Genomic DNA, 21694 nt, shown 5'->3' with positions numbered 1-21694 from the left:
AAGAAGGTAATATTGATTTGGATACCACCGAGGCAACTTTGGAACTCCACATCGCGTTGATTATACGATCATTTTACTGTCCGCCCAACTAAACTGATAATGGGTATGACTGTGGACTCTTTAGTTGTGTAAGTTACATAATTGTTTAGTGATTAAGCAGGACAGAGAAATCACTACATATGGAAGTAGCCACACTATCACGTGAAAAGTGTACTCATTATGCATTTTGTACAATCTAACCAACTACACGAATGAGGTTGAGGCACGTAACCGCTTTACTGCGTATTTCCTAGACAGAAACACGTGTTTTGTACCAGTTGGAAAGAAAGTAAACCGCGTGACATGGTTGTATTTCAAATGTCCGAAAACAGATTGAAATCTGTTAATATAGGTTGTGAGATGGAGTAGGGAGGGATGGAGGTGAATACATTCAAATTGAGATAAGGTACAGGTAATTTCTCTAAAACCTGTTTCTGAATATACTTGAATTTAAGTATAGAGCAAGTGTTTTGTATGACTTGCTTACAATCTGACCGACACCTGTAGGTACAGGTGATGTAGTACATATCAATCTATCTCACAAGCATGTTGCAAATATGTCTGTATAATTGGAGTACAAACAACGGTTAGGTAGTGAGACTTTTCCTACAATGTACTTTTAAAATAACGCGCCGTTAACTGTAGGGGAGCGATGTGACATAGTTCGTTTACTTACTTGAAGCTATCATATTCGTCCTGATGGAATATATGATAACTGAGGATAAAATGGATATCTAAATAATAATTCCACCGCCAAGCCTAAATTGTTGATTATACTGAATAAACACCAACACACTAATTTATTGATGTTTATTCATTAAAGATAGATAAGAAATTGTCGTTGCTGTAAATTAGATGCAGTTTAAAATGACCAGACTTTCAACTGAAGCATTTGTATCTTTTTAAAATATTGTTCTGTAGGCGTGGAATGTTTCAACACAGAACGCGGGTCTGATTACAGAGGAATACAAAACAGGACGGCCAATGGCATTCTTTGTCAGAACTGGAAGAGCCAATCTCCACACAGTCATCCTTTAAGCAACAGGGTCGATGACGGAGCCGCTAACTACTGCCGCAACCCTGACCTTGAACTTACTCCATGGTGTTACACAACTAATTCCCGTGTCCGCTGGCAACAATGCAACGTGCCGAAATGTGGTAACAGACCTGTTTGTATTACAATAATATTAATTTTTGCGAGCCATATGTTTTGGTGGTTGTGTTCAAATAGCATTTTTGATGATAATTTTTCCGATGATTCTTAGTAGAAGTTTATATTTTCAATTAAGAACGAGGATCTGATTACAGAGGAATATAAAAAAGGACGGCCAATGACATTCCTTGTCAGAATTGGAGGAGCCAATCTCCGCATCATATAACACCTTCTTCATAAAAAATCCAGTGTTACTGAAAAAGTGCTGTAATCTGTACAAAACGGTACTAACCATGAAATCTCTTTTTCCAGAGGTAGGTCGAACGATATATGATAGAAAATAACCGCGGATATATACATTTAAAATGTTTGTATAGACACGGTGTGCCCTCCTCCTACGCTGCCCATGTACAGTCATCTGGTAGAGGTTACAAATAAACCATTCAACATAGGCTACAATATGTTTGTGGAAATGAGATGTGCCGACCAAAACGTGACCATGGTTACCACGTGCCAGGATGACTTGACCTGGTCGCATAATGTGTCATGTGAAGGTAAGCTGATTGTTTACTACTACAATATCCAATATCGTTTACCCGTTCGGGATGGGTCTTTTCAAGGTGGCTGACCAAGATGGTCACAGACGGTGAGTTTACACTTTAAGTTACAAAGTCATTTGTTCAGTGCAATTGCACATTACCCCATTTGTTTTACACAAACAAAAATAAGTAACTAAAATATTCAAGCAATATCCAGAACATAAAGATGGTAAAATGATCATATTAAAAAGATTGTCAGACAGTATACAGTATATACGGTATATTTAGTATTGAAAAATATAGCACAAACAGTAACTGCCAAATGTGACCATAAACTACACGTTTTGATAAAAGGGTAAAACTTACAAATGTTCTTGCACCTTGACTTAAATATACTTACTTAACGTTTTATTGTTTTTTTTATCCTTTGAAAAAAGTCGAATTAGGAAATTGGAATACGTCTAGATGCAACTATTTAGAGCATCGTTCAAGCAAGTTTAAAAAAAAAAATCTATAACTTTTCAGCAGTACTAAAGCAATAAAATCTTGCAAAACATCCATATATATAATATAGATATACGAACGACTATATATATTTCAAAAGATAGGGAATACTGATGGAATTGGGGCCTGGTATGGTAAATACATTATCAGCTAACTGTTTCCTTGTGGTCAGATGTTTCTGAAGGCAATTAGGACGAAGGTGTAGAAAACTGTTAAACTCAATGGAATAGTCCGTTGTTCCAAACTCGCTTTATCATTAGATTAAATTAAAGACATACGCCATAATGTTGAAATGCTAGAGGGCTTTATAGTTTTCCAAGCTTATAAAGGGTGTTTAGTTTTATCTGTTTTCAAATATGATACAACCGAGCTACATTATGACGTGTTAACTTTTAAATATACCAGACTAAAGAAATAATGAACATGTCATTATTGGCAAATAGGCATTAAAAAGTTTCCCCTGGACATAAAACATTAAGTAAATAGTCATGAAAATGTTGTCTTATACTGCATTTATCTTAAACTTTTAAGGATTAAAAAAGATTTAACAAAACGTGTTATAGTATGCAAAATATAAGATATTCTACCGCACATTAAAGATGATGAGTTGTCTACTGCGCATTAAAGATGATGAGTTGTCTACCATACATTAAAGATGATGAGTTGTCTACTGCACATTAAATAAAGATGATGAGTTGTCTACTGCGCATTAAGGATTAAATTTTAGGCAGAACTGTATTGTATACAAAGATAAATGTGAAAGACATCATTTCAATCCATCTAAATAATTCATAGAAGCATTAAAAATAAAATAGTTTCATTGGGTTTCTCATAAATGTAATTCATAATTTGAAACTGAGCAGTCATCGCAAGGAAGCTGGGTCGTGATCCTAATGAGTTATTAATTTTTGACAAGCGACGATTGAAGATTGGAATTAATTCCGGATTTTCCGTCGTTATTTAAATATGACGTCATACCATCACATTGTATGACGGAGAGGTATTGATAAATTGAAAAAAAGACATACTCGTGAAAACGTGCTTGCTGTTATTGAATTCAAAGTTTAAAAGAATATTCTTGGAATATCAAATAAAACTTATTACTGTATAGGTAAGCACAATGTACCGTCATCGGTTAATTGGCGTTGTCAACGGAGACTGGTGATTGGTTGATTTAGTTGCTGACAAGATAGAGAGAATACATTGATTTAAAATGTAAATTGGATAAACTTATTCCGTGAATAATGTCAAGATACCATCCACTATCTTAATGTTATGATTGGATAAATTTATTCCGTGCATAACGACAAGACATCATGCATTATCTTTATGATAGGATTGGACAAAAAAAATTCGTGAACAATGACATGATTTCAAACATTATCTTTATGTTATTAATATATTTTATAGATTTATTCCGTGAATGATGACAAGATATCATGTACCATATTTATGTTACAGTTGTTCACTGTGTACGACCTACGCTCCATAACAATAGCTTTATAGTTGGAGATGCCACAAGCAGACTGTACGCTCAAAACGATACCATTGAGGTCCAGTGTCCCGAGGGTTTTACCCAGAAGGGTGGACATTTGTTCCGGTGTCAGGGTGACCGATCATGGAATGGAACCATGCCTACCTGTGATGGTACATTACACAACAATATAGCGTCATTGATACTTCTTTATTACTTCAAAATAATGATCAACATTTTACAAAACAAAATATTCTAGGGATAAAAAATAATTAACCGGTTATGAATGTGATGTATACACGTATTTAAGTACATTTATCAGTGTTTGCTTCAAAAGGCAACCCGACGTCTTTCAAAGTGAAAATATAGTTCTTATTCGATATAATTCGATACCATCTTGTTAAACCAAATTTATACTGAAGTATTTAGTGTTTGAGGATTTGTTATGTTAATGCGTATGTTGTTCATGACGTCATAATTTCAAGGTAATTAAACACATTTTCATGGCATTACTAACGTTCAAATTATGGTTTGAAGGGGGTATCTGTCCGCCTATGTGCGCAGAAGGTGTACCCTGTACGGAGCCTGATGGAGCGTGCCCTCGGTGTAAACCTGGTTGGTGGGGCCGCCATTGTCAGTACCGTAAGTATACAGGTCACATTTATTTATTTTAATATTTACACCGTATTAAGTTCATTTAGCAATCCTTGTTTGAAAGTATGGTCTACACGAAATATAAGGAAAACGAAACAAAAAAGGAAAAAAAAAACTATCAAGGTCATGAAGAGTGGTCAAAAGGGGATAGATTCCAATTAACTCCCCATTTGCCTTGTAACATTAGCTTAAAACTGATAGTTCTATATACATGTAGTCAAAACAGTTTTATTTTACATTCTTGAAGCTATGGAATGTTACGATGGCCGCGGAGCGAATTACAAAGGGACGACTGCAATTACCGTTAGTGGGCGAAAATGTCAGGAATGGATGTCGAACTCACCTCATAGGCACAAACTGAAGTTGGCAAACTCTGGAAACCTTTGTCGGAATCCAGACAACGAACCTAAGCCTTGGTGCTATACTGTAGACCCGAAGAGGCGATGGGAAGTCTGTCCAGTTCCAAGATGCAGTTAATAAATTTCATAGTCATAAAATAATCATAGATATGCAATGTACACCATACTGCAATATTACTGTTTCATAATCATGTTACATTCTGGTTTTTTTTTATTCTGTGATATTTAACGATATTTATGTCGTGGTATCAATTCTATCATTTGACTCTTGAGTATGTTGAATGAAAAGAGATAAATAAATCAATATTTACTGGTATAATCATGTCCAGACGAATATAACACGGCAGTATAATGATTTCATTATACATATCGCTAATACACAATCATAGCTAGCTGTTAATATAAACTGTGATATAGCAACAACAAACCATAGTTAACTCAAATATCAACATGTTGGAACATCAATGGATCATAATCAAGTTTATCTTTAAATCTTTGACCAGATAATGGTGCCCTGTGCCCACCACCAACTCTGCCTATGTACTCCAGCGTACTGTCACCAGTAAATCTGGCATTTTACACGGGTTCTACATTGTTGGTGAACCTTACGTGTGGAGACACCCAAGAGCAAGTCAACATAATTTGTCAAGCAAACAGAAAATGGACAATGAATAGATTATCCTGTTCTTGTACGTCTAATATGTTGTCATGATATCTTGTATTGCAAAAGTTGAATAATTTGTAAATGTACGATAAGTTCTGTCTTTGTGGAGTTTCTTAATTGTTAATGTGTCATTTAAATAAATGCTACACTGTTTATCGCTTAATACAATGTATTTAAAATCAAATGTGAGAAAGAATGGTTGCCTTATAAATGTTTTCAAAATCTTTTTGATATACCATAATTTGCAGTATGTCTTATGTAACGGTTAGTGTGAATCCGTGACTGTATGAAGAAAAAGAAAGTATAACGGTTATTATTTCAGTGACGTTTTGCGCTAGTCCCGCACTGAAAAACAACAGTCGTATTATTGAAGACACGGGAGGTCCGTATCAGCAGAACGATACCATTCAAGTAGCATGTGATCAAGGTTTTGAAACCAAAGGACAAACGATTTTTAATTGTCAGAACAACTCTCAGTGGAACGGCACCATGCCAGCATGCGAAGGTAAGATCTCCTTTCTTTTCTTTTTAACTTTACATCAATTAACATACATTTGTATAGTGTTTACAACTCGGCCAGAAAAAAATCTCGGCTTCTATGATGTTGCCGGGAACACATTTATTTCGCAATAGGCCTAATTGAATTGATTTTATCTAAACGATAATGGTATTGTTTCATGGTTTCATATTCTTGAACAATGACAATTTGAAATTAATATCAAGAAAGGATATGGTTTATTTTACATTCGACCGATTATATCTCTACATTTCATTGAATACACATTACTATTACAGGTGTCCGTTGTCCAGAACTTAGACCAACAACAAACAGCTTCTTGATGGACAAATCTGTACAATATACATACACCCATATCGCCACGGTCGAATGTGATACAGGTTATAGATTGATAGGGGAAGCACACCTGCATTGTCAGGCAGATGGCACGTGGAACTCGTCATTGCCAATCTGTCAAGGTAGTTTGACAGTAGAAAATCTTTAGGGAAAAACTGAAAATGATTTTATTTTTATTCTGATACTTTTTAATGAAAATGAAAACATTTACATCAAGTAGCATGGTGTTTGTCTTGATGGTGCTGTCTTTGACCTCTGGATATAATCTAAAAACTCAAAATAGCTGACTCTCAAAGTCTGACTAAACTACAATCTCGATATCTTCCAATGAATATTGAGTGGTGTCTAATCTGAAAACGCACTCTATGCAGTTTCCGTTTCAATTGATAAATCGACTGAGTTATATTACATATATATATGGTATTCATTATTACTTACATCTATGATTTCCGGTCTTCTGTTGTAGCGGTGGTTTGTCCGGTGCCACTTCTGAACGACCACAGCTTTGTAGAAAATGGAAGTGACTCGTTCTCGTTCGGAGATGTTATCATGGTACGGTGTAAGGATGGTTATCAGCTTTACGGTTACGATACGTTTGTGTGTAAGAATGATGGAAGCTGGGATGGAAAGTTTCCCGTTTGCAAAGGTAATTGGTAAATGTATGTCGTATCTATTTATCATGCAGCCCATCAACTGTTTTGTGTAGTGCTTAAACACTAGGCTAGTATTACCATGATCAACGTGACTCGGTTTTTAATTCACCTGAGACGAAGTCTCGAGTGACCTATTCCAATTACCTTTTGTCCGTCGTCTTACATCGTACGATGTCGCCTGTAACATTTTTGACTTCTTCTCAGAGACCCTGGACCAATTCTAATGAAAGTTTGCAGAACTATTCCATCGTCAAAGGTCAGCCACAATTGAAGAATATATGGTCCCTATCCCCCAGAGAACTGAGGGGTGGGGTAAAAAGTTGTCAAATTGACTGAAAATTCAAAAATCTTCTCAGTAAGGGTGATGGTATGCACATCCTGATCTGACTGATCCCTAAGGCCCGATGCCCGGGGACAAAAAGGGTAAAATTGACTAAATTTCCCAAAACCAAAATAAGGTAGAATCAAATACTCTTCATAATTGGAAGGGTCTTAAGATGCTTTACCAGATTTGTGAATTTCATAACACTAAGGTCTCATGTTTGCTCAAGGGCAGGATAAACTTTACTATAGTTTATACAGGTAAATTTCATTTTGAACCATTAGGAATTATAAAGCTAAGTTAGAATTATCAGTATAGAATGACAGTATAGTGGTATGTTAGCTCTGACTGATCCCCAGGAGCTGATGGCGGGGCCAAAAAGGATTAAATTGACTGAAATATATCAGAACTCAAGTGACCGTTAAAGGTCCATGCGCTTCTTGTTATGTTAAATTCACTCCTTAATCAATTGAATGCCTCATTCAACTCTCTTTGACTGCTGACCAGAAGGAACCTGCCCTTTACACTGCAAGGCTAATCAGACATGTGTTGACACGGACGGAGGCTGTCCGGAGTGTGATTCGGCGTGGTGGGGAAGACATTGCGAGTACCGTGAGTATTTATTTATTTATTTGTTTATCTATTCATTGTTTTGCCTTTGTACAGTTTAATGTTATCACTATTTTTCGGAGGAATTGCTTCAGAGGTTGTACTATTGAATATCACCAACACGTGCACACGATTACTGAAAACGATCTGCTCAAAGTATCATCAAGCTCTAGAGACTAACACAAATATACTTGCTGGAGAACTAGAATAAGTGCAAGCAAAATATATTACAAGGTTCCTGAATGGAACAAAGTCCACTAAAACAACTACAAGCTGTTGATGTTTCAGCTCTCGGATGTCGTCTGACACAAAAAGGAAAAGAATATCGCGGAGATATTAACTCTACAGTGAATGGGCGAGTTTGTCAGGAATGGTCTGATACAACACTTCATTCTCACCGCTACGCGAAGTTCGTTGACAAAGAGGCTAGAAACTTCTGTAGGAATCCTGACAATGAGATTAGCCCTTGGTGTTATACCCTAGACCCAGATGTGCGTTGGGAGATTTGTCCAGTTCCACTATGTTGTGAGTGAAATTTGCGTTATGAATAATTGAAGGATTTATAATATATGTATATATAATTATGTATAATATAGTTTTCATTATAAAATATGTTGCTGTTGCAAAAAGATCAAATAATAGAATCCTTTGAAAATTGCAGTCTTAACAGTCAAGTATTTCACATTAAAGAACGGAAATTTAAAATGAAATAAAATAGAAAACTGAATGACTTTAGATTTCCTTGTTTCGTTTTGTTGTGAAGAGAGCTAGAAACATAAACATTACATGAGCACACAGGCAGAAAATTGAAATAATATACGTAGAGAAATAAAAGAAGAAGATGAATTAATATTTATGATGAAACTAGAAGCGAACTAGAGTGCCATGCTGTTTAGGGAGTGTGATCTGCCTTGCAGCCTCGTTAAATCAGTGTCCGCCGCCGGTACTACCACAAAACGTTACCGTAGTCAACCCACCAAAGATCGCCTTTTTCACAGGCTCTGTGCTTCTGTTAGAGCTCCAGTGTGGGGAAGGACTCAGAACAGTGGCTACTCCACGGATATCATGTCAGGAAAACGGCACTTGGACATATAGCATTCCGACATGTCAAGGTTAGATTTAAACCATCCTATAGAGTACAAAAAGATAAGTTTAAGTAAAACTGTTGTTCCGTAATCCAGGCTTCTATGTCCTAAAGATACCAGTCAATCGAGATAATGTCGATATATTTAAAAGAGATACAGGTAGCATTGGCAGCAAATCGCTGTCAAGGTTTTACAATTCAGTTACAGCAAACTTCTATAAAGAGTCGGTAATAACGGCCTTGATACAATGTATTTCAAACGTAATAGCGAACGCGTTAACTTTTACCCTTTTCAGCTGTGCGTTGCAAGCACCAACCCCTCCCTGATCACACCTACATCACAGGGATGTTTGTAACGCATTTCCCATATGTCGTGACTGTACAGGTCAGTTGTAAAGATGGGTACACCCTGGAGGGGACTTCTGAGTTAACCTGTTCTGAACAGAACTATTCCTGGAATTTAGAAAGGACGCGGTGTAGAGGTATGAGATTGAAAATTTATGACGTCACATATATGTTAAGGCTAGTGTTACTCACATGACGGCGAGTTTCGAAGTATATCGAGATGATTTTTAAGAGAATTGCCTCACAGTGTATGGAGAACCTATAATCAGTCCAAAATCCTTTCCTGTATACAATATCATAAAGACGTTGAAAGCAGTTGAAAGACGTTGATATGTGATTGGTATGATTGTTTGGTTTATTCCAGCTGTTATGTGCCCAAAACCGAAATTGTTGTCATTCAGTTACATTGACCCGATAAAGAACGAGTATCCTTATGGCAGCCAAGTATTGGTAAAGTGCATTAATCAATACAATCGTGTTGGACAAGGAAGTTTTAGCTGTCTTTCAGATGGCCGCTGGGACGGAGAAATGCCTGAGTGTAAAGGTTAGTACTTGTATAGAGACTATGTAGGTTTCCTGATTACAGTCTGTTTTCTTGACAAAAAATACCATATGTCTTTTTTAATTTTGCGAAGGTTATCTTGCTGATAATTCTAATTATTTAATTTCTTTCATGGACGTAATACAACGCAAGACAGTTTATTTTTTAGAGATATTTTCCCCTTTAATGTATCCTTAGTAAATGTTCGGGGGCAGTTTGGTCGAATCTAATGTCCGATCTCAATGTCTCGTGGTTTCAGCTCCATCATGCAGTCTACCGGATGTACCCCCGTCCCATGTGGTCATTGTCCGGTCCTTGGCTGACCTCAGTCCAGGAGGTAATGTGACGGTTGTGTGTCGAGGTTTACACAATGGTACATCTGTCTTGCAGTGCTTACCAAACGGAACGTTTTCAGGAGCGATACCCAAGTGTAATGGTAGGTATGTTGCTCCTTAATTTACCATTTATTACCAGAATTGGCGGTTGCTTATAACAAGGAGAACTACAGAATGTATTTTCTCAAAATACAATACAATTTTATTGTGGGCCAATCCCCGTTTTTGCTTTTTTTGTTTTTTGTTTGTTTGCTGAAACAGACGGTCAATATGCATTTCAAAGTATTGCTCACAGGGTAATATTCTTTCATACAAATATCGTAAGATCATGAAAACAGCATTTTGAAAGAATTTTTTACCTTAAAATGCATGGGATCTCAGATTATTTTTTTCTATAATATTGAATAATGATAATCCCCAGCCCACTGTCAGAGGTTAGAGATATTTTCTGAAATAGGATATGTAAAGAAGATATAAAGAATAAGTTCAAGATCCGGATACCTTTAGACACTTCTCATTGCATTGCAATGATCTATAACCTAAAAAAGGAAAGTGTTTATAACAGCATTTATTTTCAAAACTGTTAGCATATGCAAAAATCATAGCCATTTAAAAGCTGTTGGTCTACATCACAAGATTTGAGTAACCGTAGCCACTTTTTACATTTCAAACTACACGAGAGTGTACCAATATATTTTTTTCACGAAAGCTGAGCTTATGCCATACCGTTGCGTCCGTCGACTTCTTCTTAATTACTGATTGGAATTTAACCTAATTTGACTGGAAGCATCTGTAAGTGGCTGCGGGATGGGGTCAGAAGGGAGCAATTTGGCTATATTGCTATAAACGTCTTCTTCTCTGGGACTAAGCAATGTGTTTCAATCATATTTGACTGGTAGTATTCTTAGGTGGAGGGTATTAATAGCTAAGTCAGTAATGAACTGTAATAATATATCTAATAGTTTACCTCCGCTATGTGATAATAACACTGTTATCCATCATCCATTTGATAAAGCTGAATGCTTAAACAATTATTTTTGCTCAATATCTACATCCACTCCTAACCTTGAACCCCCTGATCCACCTGATAATAACTTTCCATTTAGAATAGAAAATATCACTATCACTGAACAAGATATTAAAGATCAACTATTAACACTTAATGATAAAAAACCTCCTGGTCCTGATAACATTATACCAAAAATAATCAAACAATTAACCCCATCTCTAATACATCCTCTAACATTACTCTGCAATAAAACTCTTGAATCAGGTATTATACCATATTCTTGGAAAACAGCTAACATAAATGCAATTTACAAAGGGAAGGGATCAAATAGTGATGTTTCCAACTATAGACCTATATCTATCACACCATGTTTTAGTAAAATAATTGAAAAAGTTATTTTTAAATATTTGTTTAACTATATGAAAGACTGTGATATAATTACAAAGCACCAGTCAGGTTTTTTACCAAAAGACTCCACTATTAACCAATTATTAGAAATATATGATACTATTGTAAGTAACTTGGATAAAAATAATGAAATTAGATTTATCTTCTGTGATATCAGCAAAGCCTTTGATAGAGTATGGCATGAAGGCCTACTTTATAAACTAGAAACTTATGGTATTAAGGGGAAAGTACTACAGTGGTTTAAGAATTATCTCTCTGACAGGAAGCAAAGAGTCTCAACAGAAGGATTTTACTCAACATTCAAAAATATAAACGCAGGTGTCCCTCAAGGCTCTGTACTTGGTCCCTTTTTATTCTTAATATACATCAACGACATAACCGACTGTGTTCAAAGTAAAATTAAACTCTTCGCTGATGATACTTCACTGTATGAAATAATTAACGATAACCATATTGAAATAGCTGGAAAACTAACTAATGATTTAGATAATATAGATACATGGGCAAAAAATTGGGATATAAACTTCAATCCGTTAAAAACAGAATCAGTACTTTTTTCCAGAAAAAGGGAGATAATCAACCCTGATATCCTATTTGCTAATGATACAATCAACTGTGTCTTGGATCACAAACACTTAGGACTAACTTTTAGTAGCGACGGTAAATGGAACCATCATATAACAAATATCCACGATAAAGCATACAAAAGAATGAACATATTAAGATTACTAAAACATAAAGTTGATAGAAAAAGCCTTTTGACTATCTATATCTCGTATATAAGACCAATTTTAGAATACGGTGATGTAATCTGGGATAACTGTACAAACCAAAATAAAAACTACTTAGAATCAATCCAAGTAGAAGCGCTGAGAATAATAACAGGATTAAGAAGGGGGACATCTCATGATAAATTATATACTGAAACTGGCATTGAAACTCTTGAATGTAGAAGAAAGAACCATAAACTTATATTAATGTACAAAATACTGAACAAAGAAACACCAAAATACCTTGCAGACATTGTTGAACAACACATTAATGATAACACATGTACACATGTTAGATATCCACTCAGGAATAATCGACTATTCAATCCTCCATTTTGTAGGACGGAAAATTACTCAAATAGCTTTTTCCCATCAACACTGAATGAACTTAACCAGCTAGATAGAGAAGTATTAAATGCTAGTTCATTGAACAAATTCAAAACACTTATTAAATCTACAGGTAATAATAATAATAATAATAATAACATATTAGAGATAACTGATACTTTCAAGTATTACGGACTAAGAAAATATAACTTACTACTCTGTCAACTAAGAAATAAAGCCTCAAACCTAAACTCTGATCTTCACAAAGATCATCTAGCTGAGTCTGCAGCATGTGCATGTAACTATGAAGATGAAAATATACACCACTTTATGTTTGAATGTCCCATATTTATTGATGCTAGACAACTTCTAATTCAGAACTTAGCACAAATAAACCATTTAGATGATCACAACCATTATAATGCTAGTACTCTTCTAAAAGGATGTAGTTTATGTAACACTAATGTCAACATAAATATTCTAAAATTTGTAACACAATATATACAAGAAACTGGAAGATTTAACATATAATCTAACATGCAATATATATCCCACCCATGCCACACACTCCCACACACAAACACATATATTTTTATCAATTAGTAAAATTCATAGTAATTTAGTTATGCATATGTTATATATGACAATTCTATATTGATTCTGGGTAAATCTCAATTATATATATATGTAGCACATACAGTACCCTGCAAGCAATATAACATTATGCAAATGGGCAAGATTGGACTGGATGGAAGTTGTCATAGTATTATTAAGTTATATAAAGTAACAAATTTCCTAAAATAATTAAGGGTAGATTGATAACACTTTTGACTACTCCCGTTTTTGTTTTTTTTTTTTTTTTTATGTAATATGTATTAGCAAAAATGTGTATAACATAGTTGTTGATGAATTCTCATACATCTTTTAGGGTGACTGGTCAATGTGTTTTAACACGGGGACTTTATAGGACCTGCAGCCCAAGGAAGTAATGTATGAAAATTCTATCAATAAATATGGTGTACAGACAATACCTAAATTCATATGATTTGACTCAATTTATACACACCGAAAAAAATCTACCTGGAGTGATATATACTTCATTATTTAAATTATACTCTAATCTACTGTTAATTTGTGATTTGGCAATTGTATGTATCAACTACGTAAATTAATATATATATTCATATATATGTTCCTGTTAATATATATAAAATTATGTATACTACTTCTGTTATATTCGAGATTAAAAAATTGTTACCTGTATATATGTTTATATGGAGATGACTTAAATAGGCTATGCCTGATGTCAGATCCATTTGTCGAATTAAATGACAATAAAATGTGTTGAAATTGAAATTGAGGGTATTAATAAATCTACAAATGGTGGTGATGACCCCCAGGGGCCGAGGTGGACCAAAAGTGAGTAATTTGGCTATATTGTTATAATCAACTACCGCTAGAATGTTAGTTTCTGGGTGATATCTTTCAAACGATTTAGATCCTTATCCTATTACCATATACAGTATTTGCTGCACAGGAAGAGATAACCGTGATCATATTGCAAAAAAAAGACCATGCGATTTTCTCCACCCCTAGGGACTTTCTTTCCTGGCTATATTATTCATTTTGTTGAGATTTCGACCCCATACCCACATATAGCATTGCTGGGATTCAAGGGATAAACAAAATATTGTTATAAAAGTATGCCCGGGGTTTTCTCCAACCCTACAGGCTAAGTTTTATTGTTATATCTTTGATATTGGTGAGATCCCGACCCCATAACCGTATATAGTTTTTTTGGGCATCCAGAAATAAACCCAATAATGTTATAAAAATGTCCCCTTCATTTCTGTGTTATATCTTTGAATCAGTTGAGATCCCAATTCCATGACCATATATAGCAATGTTTGACATCAACAAATAAAGCTATTAATGAATCGAACATTATTTTGACGTTTGGTCAAGTCCAACAATGTGAGCGCTATAGGCCCTCTGAGTCTCTTGTCTGGTGTTGTTACGTTTTCACTCACCATTGTTTGGCCCTAAAGACCTATAAAATGTTGATGTTCCTTTCATACTATATAGGTGTTATACATAAATAAACATATGTATAGTTTGTTTTCCTGCCAGGTGCTACCTAATAAAACATATCTGTGGCTTGTTTTATTCCAGGCGCTACCTGATAAAACATATTAGTGGATTGTTTTCATTCCAGGCGCTACCTGATAAAACATATTAGTGGCTTGTTTTCATTCCAGGCGCTACTTAATCAAACATATTGGTGGCTTGTTTTCATTCCAGGCGCTACCTAATAAAACATATCTGTGGCTTGTTTTCATTCCAGACGCTACCTAATAAAACATATATGTGGCTTGTTTTCATTCCAGGCGCTACCTAATAAAACATATATGTGGCTTGTTTTCATTCCAGACGCTACCTAATAAAACATATATGTGGCTTGTTTTCATTCAAGGCGCTACCTAATAAAACATATCTGTTGCCTGTTTTCATTCAAGGCGCTACCTAATAAAACATATATGTGGCTTGATTTCATTCCAGGTGTTACCTAATAAAACATATCTGTGGGGTGTTTTCATTCCAGGTGTTAAATGCCCTCTGCCGACTTTGACCAACAACAGCTATATAGAGCATAGAACATTATCGTTCGTTTACGGGGATGCGTTAAAGATTTTGTGTAAAAGGGGTTTCACTCCAAAATCTCATGATGTCCTCACCTGTCAGCTAGACGGGTCGTGGTTCGGTCAGGTTCCAGAATGCGTACGTGAGTATACTAACTTTATTTATTTGACCCGATTATATCACTAATGCCCGTTTTTGTATAGAGCATATATAGAGTTAACAATATTTAACATAATAATCTTCTAATTATTTTCATTTACTTCAACCTCGTGATAAAACACAAATTGACTATGACTGAATCACGCTTAACCAGAGTAAAAGGCATGATTTCCATTGATTTCAAACGTTTATCCAACCCTTATAATCTTTTATATCCATTGATTATAATCTTTTATATATTTCGTTTTAACTGTGTATTTTAGTATCATATAATATGAACGCTTCACATAGAGTTGTAAGATATTCATATCCCCGTACTACATTATGATAATTATTTCCCGTTGTTCCTGAAGTCAAAGGCAACAGAAATGACACCATTGTATAGCGTTGCGTCATATTGATGACACCATTAACCCTTGTTAGCAGTATTTCTATATAATGTATTTTTTAATTTGATTTGTTAATTATGTTTAGGTAAACGTGGTAAAATTGAAAACACAAAGCGAATACAGGCTGGTAACTGCTTTATCAGTTTGGCTCGAAGGAGGTAAAACATCAGAAGTGAGCCAGTGTAAGAATTGGACAATTATAACGTATACGATAGATATACCAACGTTTAGTTTTTGTAATCACTTTCCATTTATAGCGGTGACATGTAGTCCACCAGATATGCCACCAGAAAAGTACGTAATCATGAATCGTAGTGAGGACATGAATGTTGGTGGTACGCTGCAACTTAATTGTGTCAGCGGAATGGAACTGAAAGGTCCTGCTGAGCTCACCTGTTTGGTCAACGGTTCCTGGTCGTACGACACAAGTGAATGTATAGGTAATTTATTATATATTCAATCAGAGATTTTCATTTCAGATGGAAACCCCTATAATTTTCGTTATGTTTTTCTTCTTATTGTTATAGTTATTCTTATTTCCATATATCTTGTAAACACGATTAAACGCTCATATTTTAGTACCTGATAAAGAATACCGAGCTAATTTTGACATTAACGATACCGAGAAGGTTAATGTCGGGGATCTATAAATATAACTACATGTATTTAAAAAGAATTTTGAACGAGAAAAACTTCACTTCACACTTTCTTAGTGTCTGGTGTAGGTCCTGGTCGGGATAAGAGAATATATCAAATTCAAGACTTTATTGAGGGGTCAAATAATGGTCAAATATAAACATATCAGATCAAAACGAACATGTTCTAATGGTCGCATATACAAAGGTGATAGCGAAAGATTACACATCGCACATTAAAAATGATATTTCGCCAAACTTCAAATTTTTTTTCGAAAAGAGGCATAATGATATGGCTTATGGCTGGCTATATGTAACACTGGTGATTATTGTTAACGTTGACCTTCAATCAAGGTCACACAGGTCAAATGATAAGGAAATTATCTTTTGATGGTATGAGCAACGTGTCAAGGTCATGGCATCAGCAATCGTGAAGGTCAAGCTCGTGGGAGTCAAAAAATCAAAACATGAAGAATGCCTGGTCAATTAGACGGGAGGAAAGCAAAGAAAAAACCAGATAATTCGTTGGTAAAAAGTATTAAAGCGCCCGTCAGATAACATATCGAGCATCATTTCCCGAATGGAAATCCATTGGAAAAAGGTTGGCTAACTATTTGTTGGTAAGAGTAACGCTCTTGTCGTAGTGAATGTTGTTCATTCTACTTCCAGATTACTCTTTTCCTTGCCGTATTGCTTCCTTTGCCCTAGAAAATGTTGTTCATTTTCATTGTTTTCTTTGCCCTTGAAAATGTTGTTCATTCTACTTCCGTATTATTGTTTTCTTTGCTTCAGGGAAGGTTATTCATTCTAGTTCCGTATTACTGTTTTATTTTCTTTGCGCTAGGGAATGTTGCTCTCCCTACTTCCGTATTACTCATTTCATTGCTCCAGGGAAGGTTATTCATTCTAGTTCCGTATTACTGTTTTATTTTCTTTGCGCTAGGGAATGTTGCTCTCCCTACTTCCGTATTACTCATTTCATTGCTCCAGGGAATGCTGTTCATTCTTCTTTTGTATTACTGGTTTCTTTGCTCCAGGGAATGTTGTTCATTTTATTATAGTATTACTGGTTAACTTGCCGCACGGAATGTTAATCAGGTTTAGAAAGGGTTGAATCGGACCTGGTTGTGAAGGGTAAACGAAGTAATTCGATGAAACAGGCATGCTAGAGTCAGAGTTTGTACAGGTGATCTTAGGGCCATCTAGAAGGGAAATCGAGAAAACCAAAATGGTTCTAAGCATGTGTTTAAATATATATCAAGAATGTAAACAAAAATATACTCATGTTGTTATCAAGAGTATCTATATCGTGGCTCCTTATCAATAAAGAGGATAACGATTATTATATACTGTTGAAATCTTAAAACGCACATAATGTGTAACAATTCATGTCAACAACTCAACACTGTTACTCGTATGTGTAAATAGTCTTTTTCTGCAAATAAGAAAAAAATGTGTGTTTGTTTTAGTGTCCAGCTGCTCAAGTCCGGTATTGCCTGACCACAGCGTTATAGTTCGGGGTATGAAAACTGTTTACAGTTACAGAGACAAGATCTTGGTGATATGCGCGGAAGGATATAGTCCCCAAATTCCTGTCGCTTTAGCTTGTCAGCATGACAAGACATGGAACGGAACAATGCACAGATGTGATGGTTAGTATCGAACGTTGGTTATAGATAAATGTTTGCTCATATAAATTCTAATTACTCAGAACATATCTGGAAATAATTTTCTCCATCTTTTGTGCAGCCCTTTCATGTCAAGTGCCCACCCCTCCAGATACGCTGCAGTATATTATAAATAGCTCCTCAGACCTATTGTTTGGTGGAACGCTGACAGTTGCATGTAAGTCTGGCTATAAGACTGTCGGGAATAAAGAGATGATCTGTGAAGCAAACGGCCATTGGGGAGGTCATCTGCCAGACTGTCAAGGTAAGTAAGAAACTACATATTTATCAATAATGGGTCTTTGGTGAGGACATTAAGGTGTTATATCGCCTGATAGAAAAATATTGACTGAGGGTGAAGTGAGATGTCTATATATCGATATAATATAAATGGTAGGTCCTTAATTCTTATATAACTTTTGTACATAGTTACTACTAATTTTTTTAAATGCATTGCATATCTTAAAACTCATCATCCAAGCTGCTTATAAACAACATATGTGTTTGATTTCAGTGTACAAATAAAGTTAAACATTTTAACTAATGAAATGCCTTGATTACAATATCACAAATTATTCTCATTATATATATATATATATATATATAAAGATAAAACCAACTGTATTTCAGCAATGATGTGCGCGCTACCGAGTCTGTCTTCCGACCTGTATGTGATGGTGGAGCAGGGTAGTGGCGTCACCCCCGGGGATGTCATATCTATATGGTGCCGGCCGGGGATGAGGGTAGTAGGTTCCTCGTATATGAAATGTCTTAAGGACGGGACCTGGAACGCTTCCACTCCAACATGTCAATGTAAGGATCCCAACTACAAGACAATATATCATAATCTGTCCCACCTGCAAGAGTTTTATGTACCATGATATATCTACATCGTGTAGTAGTTATATGTTAAAATGAAAGTATAAGAATGATGATTTATCTTTTTAAAATGGTCGGTTGCTGTATGTAACGAAGCTATAAATTTCGGGAATGACAAACTTGGTTTTTTTTAACATCAAAGTATTAAATATGTTGTGCTAGATTACAAATCTTATCGCTAAAGCGCTCATTGTAATAGTATACGGTCTTTACAATGCGTAGATATTCCGTCACAGTTCATTTGAAAGCTAGTAAAAGCAGCAGGGTTGAATCAGACCTATATATTTGTGATTTGAGTAAATTGCTAGAAATCTTAGAAAATATGATTTAGGAAAACGTTAATCTGTACCGATTAACATTGATATTTTGTAGATATATCGTGTGCGCCACCTTTGGAAGTTGAATACAATATCATACCAAAGAAGACGAGCTACCTGTATAAGGATATTGTTAGTATCAAATGTAAGGATGGATTTGAACTCCAGGGCTCTCGTACACTTCAGTGTGGACTTGACGGCACATGGGGGAAACTCGAATCCATATGTACAGGTACTTGTTTAATACACACATTTCCCTTAAGAATACATAGAAAGATGTATATTTTCAATATCATGAAAATATAAGATATTCAGTTTGAAATTGTCTCAGATTAATTTCTCGTTTGTAGTACTTCCTCGCAATTGAATTCAAACCTTTCTTTCAATATGAGAACACCAGTGTGCTTTGTATGTTTGTCAGTTTTGTATTTTCCGTGTATTGTTCTTGATGAAACCCTCTGAAACACCTAGTCCTAACCTAGTGGGCGTTGTCGATGAAGCGTTATTACGAAACAACTAGTTATAACCTAGTGGGCATTATCGATGAAGCGAACCTCTGGAACACCTTGTTATAACTTAGCGGACGTTGTCGATGAAGCGAACCTCTGGAACACCTAGTTATAACCTAGCTGGCGTTGTCGATGAAGCGTACATCAGATACACCCAGTTATAACCTAGCGGACGTTGTCGATGAAGCGAATCTCTGGAACACCTAGTTATAACCTAGCTGGCGTTGTCGATGAAGCGTACCTCAGGTACACCCAGTTATAACCTAGCGGACGTTGTCGATGAAGCGTAACTCTGGAACACCTAGTTATAACCTAGTGGACGATGTCGATGAAGCGTAACTCTGGAACACCTAGTTATAACCTAGTAGGCGTTATCGATGAAGCGTACCCCTGGAACACCTAGTTATAACCTAGTAGGGCGTTGCCGATGAAGCGAACTTCTGGAACACCTAGTTATAACTTAGCGGACGTTGTCGATGAAGCGTACCTCTGGAAACCCTGTTATCAAACTTAGGTGGGCGTGTGTCGACTGAAGCGTACTCAGGGGTACACCTAGTTAAACCTAGTGGGCGTTGTAGATGAAGGCGACCCCTTGACACCTAGGTAAATCTAGTGGGTCGTGACGTGTGGGAAGCGTACCTCTCGAACACCTAGTTATAACCTAGTGGGCGTTGTCGATGAAGCGTACCTCTGGAACACCTAGTTATAACCTAGCTGGCGTTGTCGATGAAGCGTACCTCAGGTACACCCAGTTATAACCTAGCGGACGTTGTCGATGAAGCGTACCCCTGGAACACCTAGTTATAACCTAGTGGGCGTTGACGATGAAGCGTACCACTGAAACACCTAGTTATAACCTATGGGGGGGGGAGGGTGTCGATGAAGGTACCCCTGGAACCACCTAGTTATAACCTAGTGGGCGTGTCGACCCCTCGAACACCTAGTTATAACCTAGTGGAGGTTGTCGATGAAGCGTACCTCTGAAACACCTAGTTATAACCTAGTGGGCGTTGTCGATGAAGCGTACCCCTGGAACACCTAGTTATAACCTAGTGGGCGTTGACGATGAAGCGTACCACTGAAACACCTAGTTATAACCTAGTGGGCGTTGACGATGAAGCGTACCCCTGGAACACCTAGTTATAACCTAGTGGAGGTTGTCGATGAAGCGTACCTCTGAAACACCTAGTTATAACCTAGTGGGCGTTGTCGATGAAGCGTACCCCTGGAACATTGTTTTTGTTTAACGTCCTATTAACAGCCAGGGTCATTTAAGGACGTGCCAGGTTTGGAGGTGGAGGAAAGCCGGAGTACCCGGAGAAAAACCACCGGCCTACGGTCAGTGCCTGGCAACTGCCCCACGTAGGTTTCGAACTCGCAAGCCAGAGAGGTGGAAGGCTAGCGTTAAAGTGTCGGGACACCTTAACCACTCGGCCACTGAAACACCTAGTTATAACCTAGTGGAGGTTGTCGATGAAGCGTACCCCTGGAACACCTAGTTATAACCTAGCGGACGTTGTCGATGAAGCGTACCTCTGGAACACCTAGTTACATTGTATAACCTAGTGGGCGTTGACGATGAAGCGAACCACTGAAACACCTAGTTATAACCTAGTGGGCGTTGACGATGAAGCGTACCCCTGGAACACCTAGTTATAACCTAGCGGACGTTGTCGATGAAGCGTACCTGTGGAACACCTAGTTATAACCTAGTGGGCGTTGTCGATGAAGCGTACCTCAGGTACACCCAGTTATAACCTAGTGGGCGTTGTCGATGAAGCGTACCCCTGGAACACCTAGTTATAACCTAGCGGACGCTGTCGATGAAGCGTACCTCTGGAACACCTAGTTATAACC

General features: G+C 36.5%; 1 protein-coding gene across 2 annotated transcripts in view; it reads left to right on the top strand.

Moving 5' to 3' along the window:
* The window catches only part of LOC117325513 (sushi, von Willebrand factor type A, EGF and pentraxin domain-containing protein 1-like), a 34429-nt gene that overhangs the window by 7300 nt on the left and 5435 nt on the right, over window positions 1-21694 (top strand). The window contains exons 7-27 of one of the 2 annotated variants that reach the window (XM_033881783.1): window positions 961-1197; window positions 1570-1746; window positions 3697-3882; window positions 4247-4351; window positions 4611-4835; window positions 5226-5411; window positions 5709-5891; window positions 6182-6361; window positions 6706-6885; window positions 7725-7826; window positions 8112-8348; window positions 8741-8935; window positions 9204-9389; window positions 9617-9796; window positions 10053-10229; window positions 15245-15424; window positions 16088-16270; window positions 17935-18117; window positions 18215-18397; window positions 18763-18945; window positions 19384-19560. In XM_033881783.1, the coding sequence (XP_033737674.1) occupies window positions 961-1197; window positions 1570-1746; window positions 3697-3882; window positions 4247-4351; window positions 4611-4835; window positions 5226-5411; window positions 5709-5891; window positions 6182-6361; window positions 6706-6885; window positions 7725-7826; window positions 8112-8348; window positions 8741-8935; window positions 9204-9389; window positions 9617-9796; window positions 10053-10229; window positions 15245-15424; window positions 16088-16270; window positions 17935-18117; window positions 18215-18397; window positions 18763-18945; window positions 19384-19560 (3825 nt within the window). Of the gene's footprint in view, window positions 1-960; window positions 1198-1569; window positions 1747-3696; window positions 3883-4246; window positions 4352-4610; window positions 4836-5225; window positions 5412-5708; window positions 5892-6181; window positions 6362-6705; window positions 6886-7721; window positions 7827-8111; window positions 8349-8740; window positions 8936-9203; window positions 9390-9616; window positions 9797-10052; window positions 10230-15244; window positions 15425-16087; window positions 16271-17934; window positions 18118-18214; window positions 18398-18762; window positions 18946-19383; window positions 19561-21694 lie in introns of both variants that reach the window. The other variant, XM_033881782.1, reaches the window with a different exon arrangement.

This window comes from Pecten maximus, chromosome 4 (assembly GCF_902652985.1).
Source record: "Pecten maximus chromosome 4, xPecMax1.1, whole genome shotgun sequence".
Classification (NCBI taxonomy): domain Eukaryota; kingdom Metazoa; phylum Mollusca; class Bivalvia; order Pectinida; family Pectinidae; genus Pecten; species Pecten maximus.
Note: the sequence above shows the minus strand (reverse complement) of the source record. Positions and strands in the feature narration are given on the sequence as shown.